This window comes from Netta rufina (assembly GCF_964035555.1).
Source record: "Netta rufina genome assembly, chromosome: 25".
NCBI lineage: Eukaryota > Metazoa > Chordata > Aves > Anseriformes > Anatidae > Netta > Netta rufina.
The window spans coordinates 1,390,476-1,408,610 of NC_140149.1; the positions used below are offsets into that span (position 1 = coordinate 1,390,476).

General features: G+C 55.0%; 1 protein-coding gene across 1 annotated transcript in view; it reads right to left on the minus strand.

Annotated features, from left to right (window-relative positions):
• Positions 1–17,852, minus strand: part of ETS1 (ETS proto-oncogene 1, transcription factor) — a 48,484-nt gene extending 30,632 nt beyond the window's left edge. Inside the window, exon 1 of the mRNA XM_084301425.1 lies at positions 17,663–17,852. Coding sequence (XP_084157551.1) covers positions 17,663–17,744 — 82 coding nt within the window. The 5' untranslated portion in view covers positions 17,745–17,852. The remainder of the gene's footprint in view (positions 1–17,662) is intronic.
• Positions 17,853–18,135: the final 283 nt, after the last annotated feature.

An 18,135-nucleotide genomic window follows, 5' to 3' on the forward strand; every position in this document is an offset into this window, starting at 1 on the left:
AGAAAAATAAAGTTTTTTTTTCCCCTTCAAGCAGTGAAAAATAAATACTCTGAGATGAAAGCTGGGCTTGAAGAGAAAAACAAGAGAGGAAACCGAAAGCCCGCACTGCTTAGCGCTGCAAAAAGAACAACAAAGCCAGCTTTCTTCCGGCATTCAGCAGCTTTCTTATGGAGATGCCGTGTGTCATGGGGGCCAGTTCTCCCACTAAATAAAGGGCCTGGAAACTTGTCTTTCCTAAAGGCAGATGAAAGCATTTCTTCCAAGTTTGCACTTGGAGCATCACAGCGAGTGGGGAATGGGAAAGGTTAAGAGGCGGGTGGGACTGGCTGTCGGGGTGGGATGCTCTGGGATGGGATGCTCTCGCTGTTCAGCCTCAGGCTTTGGGATAAATTGTGTCACCCCTCTGCGACAGGCAGCCGGGCTCACAGGGCTTAGAGCATCTTCTGAGAGGGTACTCGATGCAGCCGTGTGCCCACTGCAGCACGGTGGGGCAGGAGGGCTTTAGCAGCTGCTGCCACGTCCTGCACTCAGAGAAAAGCTGCCCGGCACTGGATTTCCAAACCTGCTGGATTTCCACCTCCCTGCCCTGCTCACCAAAGCCCCCAGGAAACACAAGAACAGCCCTGCCATCCCAGGCTGTGCCCCGCAGGCAGAAGGGCTTGGGGAAGAAGTCCCTCTCACCCGCAGGGTGATGGCCCCCCAGACCATCTCACCACCAGGGTGTTTCAGCTCAAAAATCCTCATTCTGAAGAGGACTAGCTTTAAAGCAAGGATAGAGAGGAAAATGGGACACAGAGCAACCTAAAAGGGAGGGAGGGGGTGTCAGGATTTTTCTGGCTCTGGTTTTGTGCGGCTGCCAAGGAAGCAGGCAGCAGCACCGGCTGGTGAAAGGATGCTTCACCCGCCATCCAAGTGCCATCACGCTCACCGGCAGACCCTGCTTCGCCCTCCAAGCCTGCCTGCTGCCCTTGTTAATGTTTTTTTTTTTTTTTTTTTCCATTCCCTCAATCACGGCTTTATAATGTGGGTGTTGGACAGAGATCCTGGGAAAGTGGCATCCCCTGCAGTCACAGGGGCTCGCTCCTCCCCGGCTTTCATGGGGGAGAAGCACAAGAGAAACCCCTGGATTGAAGCAAAGCAAAACCACAGGGTTTGAGTCAACGTTCACTGCAATTATGGGAAAGTTTCCCCCGCCTCAGCAGGCAGCACAGGACCTATGGATTGTCCTCCTGCAGCAACTGGGAGCTGGGCTTCCCTTGGTGCAGGGTGTCGCTCCATCCTCCCTGTCCTGGCTGCTGGAAGGAGTGCAGATGGCTAAGAGCAAGCACTGAGAAGATGCAGCCAACTCTGGGGTTAGCAAACGCGGCCAAGGTTTAACGACACCCGTCAAAACTATGCAAAGCAGTCAGCGAAGGCAAGCAGAAAGATTTTTCCACCAAGATGAAGCAATGGCAGAGGTTAGGCCACGCTATGAGGCAGGCTGGTCGCAGCGGTTTAGCTGCAGCAGCATCACTGTCAACCCAGCGAGAGCCCCCCACAAACAAACACTCGTGAAGCAGCTTCGAAACAACTCCTCTGGCTTTACGTCTCAGAGCATCATGATTCAAAACTTGTGCAAGCCTTTCCCGAACACGCTGGCTGGCCTGACCGCAAAGCCCGGGTTTCATTCAACCCGTGCAAAGCCCACGCGTGTGCAGGCTGAACCCGCGGGTCAGCACCTCGCAGGTGGCCACGGCGGGAGGCTAAGAAGAGGTGCAGCCAAGAGAGCCAGCAAAAATCCTCTCCATGTGCCCCAGCCACTCCTGCCCAGGTGTGCGAGCCTCTTCATTTGGTGGTCAGGCCCTTATCACCCTACACACTCCTAATTTTCCTTGCAAACATCGCATGAGCCAGGGCATCCCTCTGATTATGGGATTAGCATCTCACTTGTGGGCTGCTTTGCCTTCAAGCCCCTCATAACAGGGCCGGGAGGACGTTCCCTGCCTCTCCCGAAGCTAAGGCTCTCCTGCGAGACGTGCTTCCCCTGTGCTAATTCACTCTAATCCCCACTAACCGCTTTGCTAAATAGCTCTAATCCTCATGCACAGGCACACACACACTAATGGGAGCGCGGGGTGGGCTCAGCAAAGCCTGTAATGGACACCCAGCCCCGGCTGGAAGGAGGTCAAGTGTGAATAGCGAGCCCAGGTCACGCCTGTGTCAGCCGCCCCGCATCAGCGCCCCGGCTCGGGGAGATGCTCCCCCACAAACCAGCAGCGAAAACCCAGCTTCTCACACCCCGTGTCCCTGCAGCAAAGCTCAAATTGCTCAACAGCAATGAGGGGGGGGAAGGGGAAAAAAAAAAAAAAAAAACACTCCCCAAAGCCAGTGATTGTGACTGAGCAAACAACCAGATATGCATTCGCTGCTTGGATTGGTGCCCGAGGTATTCAAATGGCTCACCCCTGGGCCCAGAAGCCTCTTGAAATTCCCTGCTCACTGCTGGTTCGGCTGGAAGCCCTGCGAGGTTTAATGGCCCTTGAGGTTTGCGCACCCACAGGAGCATGGCCTGAGCCCATCCCAAGACAAACCCACGTCTGGGCTCTGGCGCTGCAAGGAGGAGACAGCGGTCCAGGTCTGTGCTCAGCACTTCCCACCGTCCACCAGAGCCTCCTTTCTTCCCAACCAGGTGAAAAACAGGCCTCATGCTGTTCTTACCTCGGCCTCAGGCTGGCAATGCCACCTTGGGCACCTCTGATAAAGTGACACGACCGGAGGGTTCATCCCTGGCGCACGAGGCACCCCAGCACCGTGGCACAGATTTGTTGGGGACTGCACGAGCACGCACAGGTGCTATCAAGGCACTGCTGTAATCGCACCCGAGCAGTTCAGAATGCACATCTCCGTCCAAACGAGCCCTGCGTCTCTCCTCCAGATACCAATCTCTCTCCTCCGCCTCCTGGACACGCAGGCAGGTCAGATGTGCAGTGGGCATTCGGCTCCATCGCCTCCAGCTTCTCGCTCCGATCTGCCCCGTGGAGGCATCGTGCTGCCAAACCGCACGTGACAGCCTCCCGAAAAGGGAGAGCAGCGATGTCGCAAGCCAGGGCTGAGGTTAATCGGCAGTACGTTGTGTGAGGAAGATGCTGTCAGGATAGGAAGTGTGAAAAGGGAAGGCTGAGATCTCTTGGCAGGGCTGTCCTCTCGCAGCAGGGATACGGGCCAAGGGACTTTCGGTCATGTTTAGGCCTTCCACCACCCCACAAACAGATCCCAACCCCCAAGTCTGCTCCGACACACCTGAACAACGTGTGTGCCAACATATTTTGTTAGCAGCTACACACAATCTCACAGCCCGAGATGGTTTCGCTGCATATCCGTGGTCACAAGCAATGACTCTGTGCCCAGAATGAAAAATGGAGCGGCCGTTTGTGCCATCCAGCACCAGGACACGACACCCCCACAGTGCAGACAGACTCCAAGAATGTCCCTGCTACTGGGAGTCCACTGCCAGACTGGTCCTGTAAGGGATCGCGAATTCTCCTGGCCTCAGAACGGGATTAGACATGAAAGGAGGGGCTTGGCTGCGTGTCTGCTTTTCCTTCCCCTCCAATCTGTCCCAAGGAATTCCCCAACCTTCACTTGATTTCCAGCCCAAGTCCTGCGTAAACGGATCTCTGTGTCTCAGCATCAGCCCTTGCCCCGGGCTGTGTCGGTGCCACGTCACACCCGACACGTGGGTCCCACATGGCATGGCACAGGCTGAAGTGCCCTCGGGCCAGGATAAGGTTCGGGCCCTGGAATATCTCCCTCCACATCAAAGCTGCTCTCCTCCACTCGCCAGCTCTCCTCCACACACCACGGCGTGTCCGAGCTGAAGGGCAGGACCTGCCGCAGACAGCTCGGTGCTGGTGTCCACGCAAGCAAAACACAGACAGACCTTGAGGGGAAGGTGCCTACGGATACTCCTACGGCATTCCTCGCGCCCAGGACACGTCCACGTGATGCAGGAAGCACGAAGCCAGCCAGCCAGAAGCGACCAAGCCTCTGGCGAGGAAGGAAGGCTCGGCAGCTCTGGGTCACCTCCCGAGCACGCACGCTGCCCCGGGGCAGCAGGGTACGGGGGCGAAGCTTGCCACATCGCTCTGCAGCTGCAGATTCCTGCTGCCCAGCCCACCCCACCTCCGCAACCTCCCCAGCCAACCCTTTGCTCCGGGGCAGCGCCAGGCAGACGCAGAGCCAAGCCTGTGATAAACCGCTGCCGATTGCTCAACGGGACAGCACAAGTCACAGCGTATCACATCCCCATGGATTGCACAGGGACCGCCGCTGCCTTACCCGGAGAAAGCCCTTCGTCCATTATTAAGCATGTGATAGCATCTTTTTCTCCCCATGTAGCAGGGTTTTGGCTCAGCCCAGGAAGCATGGGCAGCACCCACGGAGGAGGACAAGGAGCCCGGTCACACCGCGACCACCAGGTCCCCGTCCCACTGCGTCACCTCGACCCTCTCTGCCCAGGGACCTGTCACGGGGCACGAGGACTCCAGGTCTGCCCTCCCGCATCAGGCCGAGCCGTCCGGCTATGCAGTTACAAAAGGAGAAGAGGAGAGATTAGAGTATTTAGCTTTGAAATCAAATAATTGCACAGGCTTTGGCAAACAGATTGGGGTTGGGAGGTCAGAGCGCGGCTGGTAAATCTCAGCACTGTTTGCTCTGACTAAATAATATTAGACCAAGGATAATCAATCATTTTAATCTACAAAATTATTTATAACTCTTTAGAACAAACAGTCAACTCTGCTGGCTGCTGCCAAGAGATCGCAGGTAGCGTAACGATCTGTATACCTCCAACTCCCCTGCTCTGTACGTGAACTTACTTCTTTGCATCACTGGATTTACTGCCAATGAAGGCTTGCATTGGCTAGTACCATGAGCTCTCCACTCTGGAGGTATCCTCCCTCCCTTTCAGTGACTCACAAATACACACAACAGCCCCCTGCAACTGAAATCAAAACCAAAGTAGCTTGCAATGTTCATTGCACGGCCCACGCATCTCCCCTGAGCTAGCTGCATCCCTCGGAGCAGCATCATTTAACAGGAGGGGAGAAAACACAACCCAACAGAAGGGGCTGGAGATCCTCAAAGCAAAGGAGCTCTTCTCTTGCTTGGTGCCTGGACAAAACAAAAAAAAATCATCTCCTGGGCTCCCCCAGCACCACAAGCATCAGGAACCCCTCAGGGCCGTGACTCCACTACTGCCACCCCACAGCTGCGAGAGGTCCTGAGCCCCAAAGGACACCTCCATGAGCACTACGAGCACCACAGCAGCAGCCAGCTCCATGCTGTCCTGTCCCATCCCACAAACAAGAATCACATGTGCCCTACACCCGCTGCAGCTAAAACATTTCCATGTAGCAGCCGGGAGACAGGCAGGCTCCAACAGACCATCTCAGCAGCCAAAAAAACGGGGAGGATTTTTCTGGCTGGGCTAAAAGCCGGACAAGTGAAAGTATTACTGCGGAAAGGTGCACGGGGATTGGCTGCAGTTGGCCTTGGGGCAGCGAGGGGACAAGGGACAAGGCCACGCTGGGACACTGCCTGCCAGCCGGGCACTGTTTCACCTCCCTGTCCCCGCTGCTGGGGCACACGGCGCCTCTGCGGGGCCAAGGGCAGCACCAGGCCGGCTGGCACACAGCCCGCTCCCATCCCCAGCTGTGCAGAGCTCCCTGAAGTCCACAGAAAGAGCCTGACTTCTCTTCTCCATCCACCTCAGAGAGCTGATGCATCCGCTGGAGGGGACCCTGCGTTGGTGTCAGGCACGGAGGAGACCAAGTGTGCAGGAAATCACCTTGGTTTAAGACGGGAAGCATGAATCCGGCCCCACTTTCTTTTCTCCACACTACAGGTTTTCCATCTGGGGTAAGAGGAGAGTGAACCAAGCTCAGCTCCTGCAGTGGTGGAGACCAGAAACAGCCCTGGGAGAAACCTAGGCTGCAGAGCTCTCCAGCCCGCGCTGGACAGTCCTCGGGAACACTGGTGCCAGACAGAGCTCATTTCACAATGTCCCAGAACAGTTCTAGTTCTCCTTCTGGTTTTATTGTTTTGAAGCAGACAAGGAAACAAAGACAAAGAACAAGGGGATTTTCCCAAGCACAAAGGCGGCTGAAGAGCCCTGGAAATAAACCTCCTCCATCCCTCCCCCCAGCTGTGTTTCAGACACCAGGTAGGCAGGAGCACAGCCCTCCCAAAACACAGAGCTTTGCCCCATTCAGGCTGCCCCATGCAGACTCTCAAGCAGCCCCACGAAGGAGAGCAGGGGTTTTCCCAAATGACCCCAGGAAGGTTTCCTCTTCCAGCTCCGACTTCTAGGAAACTTCCCACCGGGACAGGGACCAGAGCAGCGACTGGGCCAGACGAGGGAGGTGGGAGTGAGCGGGGGAAGGCAGCCAAAGGCAGGCTGGGCTGCCCCATCGGCTTCAGTCATCCCCATCCCGGCGCCAAGGGCTGTCCAGGACGGGGATTATGTCACCTACTGGCCTCAGCCCGGACAGCTGAAGGCTGGCAGGGACAAGCTGGGGGGCTGGAGGTGCTCCGACCTGCCCAGAGGAAGCCCCAAGTTTGGAAACCTCAGCACGGGCTGCGGAGAAGAGGGGGGAGAGGCTGAGATGCTCGCAGCCTCACATCCACCCTGCGCGCAGCATCCGGAAGCTATTAAGGAATTACAGCCTCGCTGGCCCCGAGCCTTCCCCGGCAGAAGTGCCTGGGAGCAGATGGTGAAAGGGCTGATTGAATTCGGCTGCTCGGGCCAAGAGGCTATTAGGAGGAGCTGCAAATGGAGAAGGGGGTGGGGGTGTCATTCGGCTACTCAGGAGCCGGGAGCTGGTGTCAGGAACTCCGGGAATCCTCCGAAACAAGCCCTGGGGTGCTGCAGCAGGGACCGGGCTGGGTGGCTCGGGGCAGCGAACATCCCCGCTGCCCTCAGCCCCAGGATGCTCAGGGGCTGGGGTGAAACCAGTAAGGGTACAGGGAGCAGGAGCCACGGGCTGGTTCCTGCCTGCAGGCATCTCCAAAGGCAGCAGGGACGCCGGCACAGTCCCTGAGGTTGCAGCCTCCCGAGCCTCGAGGCAGGGAGAGGAGGAGGACGAGGCACCCAGAGCTGTCAGCTCGGCAGCCCTGCCCTCCCACGGGGCCAGCAAAATGCAGGTTTGCAAAGGTCCTTGCTTCCCGACCTGGTCTCATCCCAGCCCGTCCCCAGAGGCTGTGGGAAGGCACTGGGCAGACCTCCCAAAGTGCCTTTCAGAAGAGGATGGGACTCAAGGGACACTCGATGGGGAGGAGGTGGGGGGAAATGGCCAGGGTGAGAGAGACGTACAGTATCAAAAGAAAAAAAGAAAAAAGAAAAAAGAAAAAAAAAAGTCTAAAAAGCATAAATATGGTTCATAAGTTGCCCACGGTGCCTAAGGCTGGTGCCCGACAGGCAGCTAGCAAACACTGATGGAAGAAACAAAATTGCCTGGAGGCAAAGGAAGGGTTTTAAAAACCCTGGGAAGTGGGGGAAGTAAAAGTTTGAATGACCCAAAAAGCAACACAAAGCCCGGCTCTGGGCTCCCTGCCCTGGCAAGCCAGCTCTACATCCCCACACCCCCATGCCCCGGGGGTGGGGGGGGGACAGGCACCGGCTGCAGGGCCCCGTTGTCTCCAAGCCCCCCTCTCCTTTCCGAGGAGCAACTCCCACCAAGTGCCCCAGGCTGCCTTGGCTCGCTCCCCAAGGTTGGGAAATCACAATCCTCGTCAGGGCTCTGACGAAGGCGCGGGCATGGAGCACTCCGTGACCGTAAGGGGATCTTTTCGGAGCAATCTTTTCCGAGACAAGTCATGAGATTGTTTCTTGCCTGGAATTCGCTCCCGCGGCTCCCATCGGCCCCGGACTGCTGAGTCAAGAGACCGCCGGGCTGTGCCCTCCAGATGAGTAAATAAATTGCCACGGGGAGTGGCGGGGTGGCAGCGGGATGAAAGGAGGGAGGGGTCGGCTGCGATGACTCCTCGGGCCCCGCGCACGCATTCGGCGGGACACGGCCGGGCTTGGCCGCGGGCTGTGCGGGGAATTAGTCACCGGGTTAGCGAGCGCAGCTACACGCGCTGGCGCGCAGCCGTTTAAAGGCACACTATCCCTCCCCTTCACTTTTCTTCTTTTTCTGGATTTTTTTTATTTCCAACTTCCCTTTCTAATTTATTTTTTTTTTTAGGCTTTCAACGAACGCTTGGGACTGGCAGCCCAAGCACACCCAAAGCACGCCTGCAGATGCCAAGGGGCGCGGGCTTGGTGCTGGTGCAGCCCTGGCACCAGCAGCCCCTGCCAGCCCTGTCCCTCCGAGCCCTGTTGACGTAACCCACTCCTCTGCTGGTTACGCCGGGTCACTCTATAGGATCCATATGGCAGCGGCTGCTCGGGGTTCAGCCGTTTGAACGCAGGAACATGCAAGAGTCATCCAGCTTGAAGGCAAAACACACGCACGGCCGGGGCCTTTCAAGTCGCGAGCTTTAGAGCCAGCTCCAAATCTGGAGCCGCTTAAAGGGATGGAAAACAGCGCCAGTGACTAAGTACCCTGCTGGGCTACGGCTACCGTGACAGCCCCGAAACCCCACTGCTGACGTTGGAAATCGAAACTTTCCCAGCACCGCGGCACCAGGCGCGCGCGGCTTCGTGGTGGCACCGCGCTTCCCAGAACCGGGGACGGGACCGCGACGGCGAGCCCGGATCTCACCGCTTCCCTTCATGGGCAGGGCTCTGAGAAATGCCACCGCATCTGCCCGACGAGGATGGAGCAGGTGACTTTTTCTCCTGCTCCAGCTCCAAAGCTGGGGTAATTGCATTTACGGACCCCACTGAGCTGTTTGGAGGGACGCAGGGATGGGTAATGAGCCTTGAGCGGTTTAAAAGAGAAAGCACTTGGCACTGCGCTGGAAAACTGCTTCTAACAATGATGTGTAAAAAAAGCCTGAACTTCACGTGTTCCACTACAGCTTTTTTTAATTTTTTTCAGTGGAAAAAGCCAGGAGTGCTCAGCTTTTGCAAGTTGTTTCTTATGACGGTTCAGGTTTCGGTAAACAATTTCTCAAAGCTAAAAGGTAAAAAAAAAAGAAAAAAAAGAGAAAAAAAAAAAAAGCCTTGCTGTTCGACAGCTTCCAGAACATTGACCAAAACAGAGTGGTTTTGCACAAACACATGCAGACACCTATGAAAAAAAAAAAAAAAAAAGAGAGAAAAAACTTTCATGTGGGTCAAAAAGCCACATTTTGATTACTGTGATAGATGGTGCTAACAGGAAAGAAAAGAAAGCAACACAAAACAAACCCCAAAGCACTTCCCAGTGTCCGGCTCCAGTTTCTGGGGCAGCTTTCCCTTAGTCAGCACTTTTCATCCACAGACCTCCCTCCAGAGGCAGCATCCTCACCTCTGGGAGTGCAAATCCCAGCCCAGTGCCACCAAGAGGACACACAGCCCTCATCCTGCTGCGCAGGACTCTTGCTTCCCAGGGGGAACCAGAAAACCTACACATGGAAAGCAGGGGGAGACCGGGAGCATGCAGCAGGGGATGTCCCCATGCCCTTGCTGCAGCATAATGGTGAAACCGTGCCTCAGTTTCCCCTAAAAAATAGGTCTCTGAGCCCTTCTCCTTGACATCTTCTGGTGTCAGACGACAGAATCAGTTCCCCTGAGGTTTTGGGGCTGAGCACCCCATGCATGGTACACATGAACACACGGCAAAGCCCCACTGGCTTGTTCCTCTTGCAGCCATCTGAAGAATGCCCTGGAACCACGTCAAATATTTTAAATGAGATGGGGAGAGAGGGGGCACTGGCAGGGGAGGGAGCGGGGAGCCGCTCGGCTTTTGACTCAGTGTCTGGCTTCTTTCATCAAACCCACATTCCTAATCATGCCATCACCCTCCGGGAAAGTGCGACAACATACATAATCCATGTGGAGCCAATTTAAAATCCCCTCCATGTAAGAAAACGCGTTTCATTCATTAACAAGCTCTGAATGCTTAGCTGGGGCGAGGAGCTGGCCTGCAGCTCCGCAGCCATCCCAGCAAGAGGGAGGTGTTCCTACACTGCTCTGGGGCAGGGCCACATCCTCCAGGGGACCAGTCCCATGCTACAAACCCACCCAGGGTGCAGGGTTCGGTGCACCACAGGCACTTGTCGCAGCCCGAGTTGTGCCGTGAGTGCGTGCACTGACCACCTGAGATGGATGGAGGGCTCTGCTTTTCCAGTAAGGCCAGGAGAAGTTGAACACCTGGAGCAGGGGACGGCTGCTCCATCTCATTTGCAGCTGACTTGTTCCTGCAGAGAAGCTGCTGCCCTGCTACGTCAAGCATCTCAAGCAAAAGGTGCAGCCTCTCGATCTATAATTAAGCTGAAGAGGTGTTTCAGAGGGGATTGTGGAAGCTCCCAACATCCAGTGAGGACAGTTTCCTAATGTAGCACACAGCGATCATGGGTCAAAACTAGAGACTCCAACAACCTGCGATGCAGCTCCCCGTGCACAGGAGGTCTCCAAAATCCTCTAAAGACCCACAACAGTGGTATCCCAGAGAGAACCACAGAAACAAGGGGGTTTCCTTTCTAGGAAGGAAAGCTGCTATCTATTCCTCGTGTTTGCACGCGACTGAGATCTAGGAGGGTATTTTTCAGGCCAATGTTTTGCTCCACAGAACCCAGATGCAAGACTGCACAGCACAGCAGCCCGGCTTCTTGCAGATATACAGCAAAGCTGGCACGCAGTGCTTGGAGCAGGGCGCTGAACGGCGGGTGCCGGGCATCGCCCGTGATTCGAGACATGCCCCAAAGCTGTGCAAGATCAGCGAGATCGGGGAGGTGATGGGGAAAAACGTATCGTGCAAACATGGCCCTGCACAGGCAGACGTCGTCAGTGACTTGATGCCATTCATGACACCAAGACCAAACCAAACCTTATATATTTGCCGGTTGAGTGGCAAAAAAATAAACTAAAAAAAAAAATACACCAAAGATGTGCAGTTTCACCTCACAGTTCAGAAAGAGGCGAGCAACGGTGAGCAGCCCTGGGTTTGCTCCCCAGCTAAATAAGCCAGAAGTTACTGAGCCACCCACCACAAGAGAACAGAATAACTCTGAGCACTTCTGAACGCAAGCACCGCGAGTTTTGCTGCCTTCTGAACACTCGCAGCCCTGCAGAAGCTCAGGTTTTGCATGCAAACTTTTGCAGTCTCTTAATGTTACAGGCACATGCTTTCAGACCCAGCAGTTCTCTACAGTCTAGATACGAAGGCTGAGCCCTTTAACCAAATTACTAACTGAAACCACCCTGATTTGTGTTTTTTTTTTTCATTTTTATTTTTTGCCATCTCTCTGGACCAGACATTGAACTACGGATCGCCTCTGGACAGGAGTCACTCCCTTATTCAAGGAGATATTCAGGCAGATAAAGCGACTTGTAGATTTGCACATTTTCACGTAATTACCACCAGAGCCTGCAGCAGTCACGGGCACAAATCCTGCAACCTGGGGCAGTCCAGACAGGCAGCTGAATGGAGCAGAACTACAGGCTGAATGCCTGGAGACACAGAGCGGTACCAAAACCAGCCTGCGAGGCTCCCCTTCGCATCCCAGCCCGCAGGAGAGCTGCTATCTCCAGAGCCATCTCACGGTTTTGTCATCAGGAGGAGCAAAAGTAAATTCCACAGAAACCCGGCACAGCCGCTGCAGCCCAAAAGAAGCCGCTTTGGGACTCAAGTGCTCTCCACCCCCCCAAATTCCACCGCACCTGGGAAAAATGTAGAAGCTTGTAGGAGAATCAATAAATATTTATTGTTTAACCAGCAGTATTTTGACTGGGGATGTAAGCATGGCCCGATGCCAGTGAAACCAGAGCCTTCTTGGCCAGCATTGCAAACAAATTTTTTTTTTTCTGTATCTAGTTGGGAGATTATAAACTACACAACGAAGGAAAAAAAAAAAAAAAAAGAAGAAGAAAAAAGGCAGTGAGCAGCTTAGTCACGGAAGAGGAACAAAAGAGCTGCGATGCATAACTATGTCGCGGGTTAAAAAAAAAAAAAAGGGACACAGGCCCAATTTTTGGCTGCCAGACAGCTGTACAGTTTGTATCAGCTACAGCGCTGAGGCTTTACGCTGGATCAGAGCATATATCCCTGGCTTCAGCAGAGCAAAGCTGATTTGGACAAGCTGCAAACTGGCCCGTAACTCACAGCCGACAAGTGAATCTGGGGAAGACAGATTTCAGTCGGTCCCCACCATTCCTGTCGGGATCCCCAGCTTCACAGTGCCATGAATGGTCAGCCCCTGCTCCCAGAGGAATCTTCACCTTCAAGCAAAGCTGATCACCCCTCCCGTCTTCACTTCAGTTGGTGCCCTGGCACCACCCTATCAAGCTCAGGTCTTCCCCTGAGCAAAATGCATAAGCCTGTAGGATGCCAGCAGCTCGATCCTTTCAGTTCATCCCAGGGACAGCAGTGACACTTGCTCTCCTAAATCTATCCTAGATAAGGTTTGCTCACCTTAATACAGCTCACGTGCCCATGCAGGTACCAGCTAATGGTGTAGAGAGGAAAAGACTCTCTTTAATTGCCTGAGACAAATCCACATGGATTTGTTCCTTTCTTCCCCCAAATCCCGACTGAAGTACTACAACTGAAAGCAGTCACTCGGCCTGACAGCCCTGCCTGCTTACACCCCTACACCAGATTCAGACAAGTCTGCTCTGACTCACACCTACCTCTTCCCTGAGAGGTAGCACCTGAGATGCATCTGAGTGCCTGAGACACGTCTGCTCTCACCACAACAGCACAGGAGGACACCAAGCCGCCTTCCATCTCACCTCCAGCATCAAGCTGGCATCTCCAGGTCTAACTGCAGCAATCTCTTCGGGATTTGGGGTAGCGGGATGGCAGATAGCTTGCTCCTCAGCTCCCTTTGGAGAGCTTGCTCCTGCACAGGACTGTGTTATCCCTTCATTTTATAAGGCTTATCAAAGCATAGCACGCCATAATTACATGGCAAATTAGAGGCCACTTCGTGTAACTACACTGCAATTGCACAGTTGTTACATGCTTTGGGGAGTACACGATGAAAAAGAGGAAGAAATGGGGCTTTGCTCCTCTTTCTTGCAAATATCACTGCCCTCTGTACCGAAGCTAAGAACGCCGCAGTCCGGGGCGTACTTCATGCCGTGGATCCCTGAAGGATGAAGGGTGAGAGAAGGCTGCACAGGGCATCATCAGCTGCCCCCTTCCCAGCTCTTTTCACAGCTTTGTTCCTTAAGTAGACACAAGTTGACACTAAAAAAGCTGGTGAAAGACAGATGCAGTCTCCTCCCTCCTGGGAAACTGTTCCCCCATCCTAGCTGGATACCACAGTGATGGGCATTTTGTAAGTGCATAGGAAGATAATTGCTCTTTTTCAGCTCAAATTCTCACCTCCTCCACCGGCAATCAGCACCGAAAATACCTCAGGAGCCAGAGGCCCTCAATTTATTAGAGTCTCCCTCTTGCCGGCTGAGGATTCATGCCCACACTGAACAATCCACAGCCGAAGAGGAGCTCTCACCTTTGCTGTCAATGCAGATGCAAAAACATTCAGAAAGATGCCGGATAAAATTCTGTGCTGCCCTGAAATCTCTTCACCCTTCAGCGTTTCCTTTCTCCGGGCTTTCCTGGGTTTCCAGGCAAACCCTCTCTCAGTTTGCATGCACACAGCCCGTCCCAATGGGTGCAGGCAAGCAAATGCTCCTCCAGCACCAGTACGCAGAGGAGAGAGGGGTAAGAGGATAACTTGAAGCAGAGAGAGGCAACTGCTGTTTTTTTTTGGTGCTGGGTTTCACCTTGTATGCAAGAACGTGGCCATGCAAGCCACCAGGACCAGTCTCCAGACAGCAACAGGGAAACTGAGTCAGGCAGAAATAGGAGTAGTCCCTCGGATGGGTCGCTGCTGCTGTGACCCTGTTCTGTGCACACACAGACTGCAGAGCAGAGGCGTGTTTGGGAAGCTGGGCTCTCCAGGACGCCATCCTAAGATGTGTAATGAAGACACATTCTGGCTTGTAAAGCACTTGGCTATTTCCCTGCAGCAAGGCACAGCGCAGGTGGGCAGATGCTTGACAGAACATTTGCATTAAATACGAACTCCCTCATTTGTGTATGTTAAAAGTGAAAGCAAAGGACAAGAAGAAGAGATTGACCTGTCTAGGAGAGGCTGTGTGATGCAGCAGGTCCTCCACCCAAATACACACTGCTCAGAGCCTGTCCACTTCCCTGCACCCTGCAGCAGGAGTTACCTTGCTTCAGCCCTGTACTGACCACATCCCAAACCCCAAAGAGAGGGAAGGGCTCCTGCCAGATAAAAACACACCCCTGGGATCCCACCCACACACAGGCAAATGGAAACAACGCGCCCATCTCCCGGACGTCCTTGGGGTCCACATGGGAAGCACCAAAAGGGATGGACGGGGTCCTGCCGCCTCCTGGAGCTGGGATTTCGAGGCAGACTGAGTCCTGGTTTCATGCCAGGCAGGAGCAGGCCCAGCACCAAGCTGCACCTACAGGGGAAGGAAGCGAGAGGGGAGTGGATGCAGGAGAAGGGAGCCCAGCATCTCTGCCTGCCATTGCAGCCCTCCTGCAGTACCTTGTGGGAAGCCCTGGGGCAGCAAGTCAGCAGCCTCATTAGCAAGAAATGCAGTTATCTCTCAGCACTTGGGAGTCCCAATTACACACTGCCAGCTTCCAGCGAGGGTTGCGGAGCTGCTTTTAACTCTGACCGCAGAGAACAAACAGAGCTCTGCAGAACTGGAGGAAACAAATTGATTTGCAGCAGGCAGCATTTACCAGTTGCAATGTTAAGTTCCCATTAGGGTTGATTTTCACCTGGTTTGGGTTCTGACTTCAGAGGATGAACTTTCAACTGTCTGTGATTAAAAAACAAAAAAAAGGCTGTAAACTAAATCCCACCAACCCACTGGTGGATCAGCCACATATTTGCAATCAAAACTGTGTTAGCATACGGTCCATCATACCATTACGAGGAAAACCCACACACACAGCCTGCACATTAAAGCAGGAGCCCACCACTGTGGTATTTGGGTTCCTGACCTACTCATCTTCCTCACACATTCTTGCTGGCAACAGCAGGGGAACTTGGCTTTGGAGCTTTGTAAAACTTCACATCCCCTTTAGGTTATTTTTAAGCCCTTTGGACACGCTGCAAACCTCGCTCCTACACACAGGGGCTGCCTGCACGTGCAGGCTTTTATTTCAAGGCATGGAGGGGGGACGTTGCAGTGCAGCCAACGCATCTCTACAGTTTTACAGGGCATCAAGCACCTGGCACATGAAACATCTCGCACAATTGAAAACCTCTGCCTGGAACAATTCTCCCTGCCTAGGATTAACCCTATGGATGCTGTGGAGCAGACTGGCTGCCTTGCTGGCATGTAAGGAATGAGAGGCCAGACTCATTTTGAGGCCAATGCCCATTTCAAAAGAAGGACAATGGGCACACTTAGTGGCAGATTCCTCAAGGAGACCAAAGGCTGGGTGAGCACGACCTCAGCAGCACTCCCAAACAGACAGGAGTAGAGAAAACTTGACATCTATCTCCTATGGATGCCTGAAACAGAAGCTGCCAGCATCCATGCTCCCTCTCTCAGCATCAGTCCGACCGTGCAAGAAAGCTGCAGCATTCTCTAAAAAGTTACAGGGGAAATGAGGTTAAGCCAGCTAATTGACAACACTGACCTTTCTGGCTCAGTGTTAGCACAGCCACCAAAACAGAAGCAACTGCAGCTGAAGTCGATAGGGAGTCAGCTCTTTTTTACCTTTTTGGTTTTTGTTTTTCAGCGCTCTTCCTGCCAAAGTTTAAACTTTGGGTCAACGCTAAAAACTGCTTGCTGACATAAGCTGCAAAAGAGCTTTCTCAGAAGAAAATGAACTTAAGGCAGCACGAAATGCTGCGTCCTCACTTGAGGGAAAAGGCAATTACATTGATCCCATGCTCCAACACCTAAACAACAAAGACGCCTCAGTAACACGCTGTCACCCACGCCAGGAGATGTTTAAATTTCAGCAGATATTTGGTCTGAATTGAAAGACAAACAAACCCCACATCCTCCCGGCCCTGCCCCGATGAACCAGGTGTTCTTCCTATCCCATTTTCTTCCTCTGCGAGCAAGAAACCTGCAGTCACGGCCTGAAGCACAGCAGTGAGTCTCCAGTAAACCTTTTAACCCAAGCTTTAGGAAATAGACACAGTCAGACCCTCAGCTACACCAGAGCCTCTCGCTTAACCTGCAAAGGTGCTTTGGAAAATCACCTCAGCATCTCCACTGCGTTTTGAAGCCTGACCCTTCGGAGCTCACACCTGAAAGCCAGGCTCAGCCTGGTCAGGGGCAACAGCCATAACCAGCGGCCAGGTCCTCTACGTGCTGCTGTTGTGAGATGGGTCACGCACAAGATGCTGTCCCCACATCAGACCCCGTGCAGCCCATCGGTGTGGATCCCACAGACGTGTGCAGACTTACTGGGGCTCTCTGCAGACAAGCTGATCCCACACAAGGCTCTATTTTAAGCCTGAGCGCTAACCGCTGCGCGGCCGCGGCCCCCTGCGCTCCAGCAGCCAGCTGTCACTCCATGTCCCCTCGGCAGCCTGAAATCATCGCCTGGTGGGACGTGATTCCCTTGCTGGATTTCCTAGAAGTTCACTAACTGCCAAAGACACGCACAGCTCTGTTTTCATTTCCTTCAGCACACCAGCGCTGTGCAAAACCCAGCAGCCTCCCCTTGAGCCTTGCGGGAGATGTGGCAGGGAGGGGGAAGCAGTGGGACCGCGTCTTGTCCCCAAGGCCAAGTTCTGTCCCTGCAGGCTCCCAGCACCATCCCCTGCCCCGAGAGCGAGGCAAAAGCCACCGCTGAGAGCCTGAGGTCAGCCGGCACCAGGACGTGCCCAACAGCCCTTATTATGGTAAAAACTCAGCTACCAGCATTAACCACAGCCAGCAGCAGCTAAACTTATCGCTAGGACGACAACAACAACAAAAAAACACGCCTCGCTGCAGTAACCCGCTGCTATCATCCCCGAGAGCTCCAGCACCCTTCCTCCACCCATTTCTTCAGAAAGGGGTGGAAAATAAAAAGTAAAAAAAAAAATCAGAGCCTCGGGCTCTCCGGATTTAAACGCGGTGCATCCTCAGCACCGCCCGAGCCGTGCTCGGACCGCTCGGGGCGTTTGCAGCGGGGACCGGGGTTCCCCGCGCCCCCCTCCTTGGGGACGCTTCGTGGGGGCTCCTAAAAGCCCGGCGGGGGTCGTCGTCGCCTCCCTCCCTCCCCCCGGGGGGCTTGTCCCGTCCCCGCTCGGGGTCCAAAAGCGTGAGACAAGGCGGCTGGGGTGCGGCGGTTCTTCTTTTGGAGGAGGGAGGGAAGTCTTGAAAGTGCTCCGAAAGCAACTTCGCCTTCCCCCAGCGGTGCTGCCGGGCAGCGCCGCTCCCTTGCAGCTCGCGGGTCCCCTTCGGAAGGACCCCCCCCAAAAAAAAAAAACAAAAACCACAGATCTCCATCCCCCCGGCCTCCCCGGGCGCTGAAGCGGGGAGGCGAGAAGGGATTCCCGCAGCCCCCGGGGGCAGTAGGGCGCTTACCGGCGGACGGGAAGAGATCGATGTCCACCTTCTCCGTCTTGATGATGGTCAGGGTGGGCTTCAGGTCCACCGCCGCCTTCATGGCTGAGGCTGGGGCTGGGACCGGGACCAGGACCGGGAGCGGGGGGCGGCTGCTGCGCCCCGCCGTGCGCGGAGCGGGGCGCCCGGGCGCCTGCTTCCTCCTCCTCCCTCCTCTTCCTCGCCTTCCTCCTCCTCCTCTTCCTCCTCCTTCCCCTGCGCCTTCGCTCCCCTCTCTCCCCTCTCCTCCGCTCCGCTCCTCGCCGCTCGGCTCCGCTCCGCCTCGCCCCCCCGCCGCCGCCGCCGCCGCCGCCCCGGCCCGGGCTGAGCCGCCGAGGGGAGGGCGCTGGGGGCCGGCCCCGAGCGGTGACAGCGGCGGGGAGGGACCCGCCTGGCCCTCCCCTCCCCTGCCCTGCCCTGCCTCTGCCCCTGTCCTGCCCCGGCCCCCGCCCCGG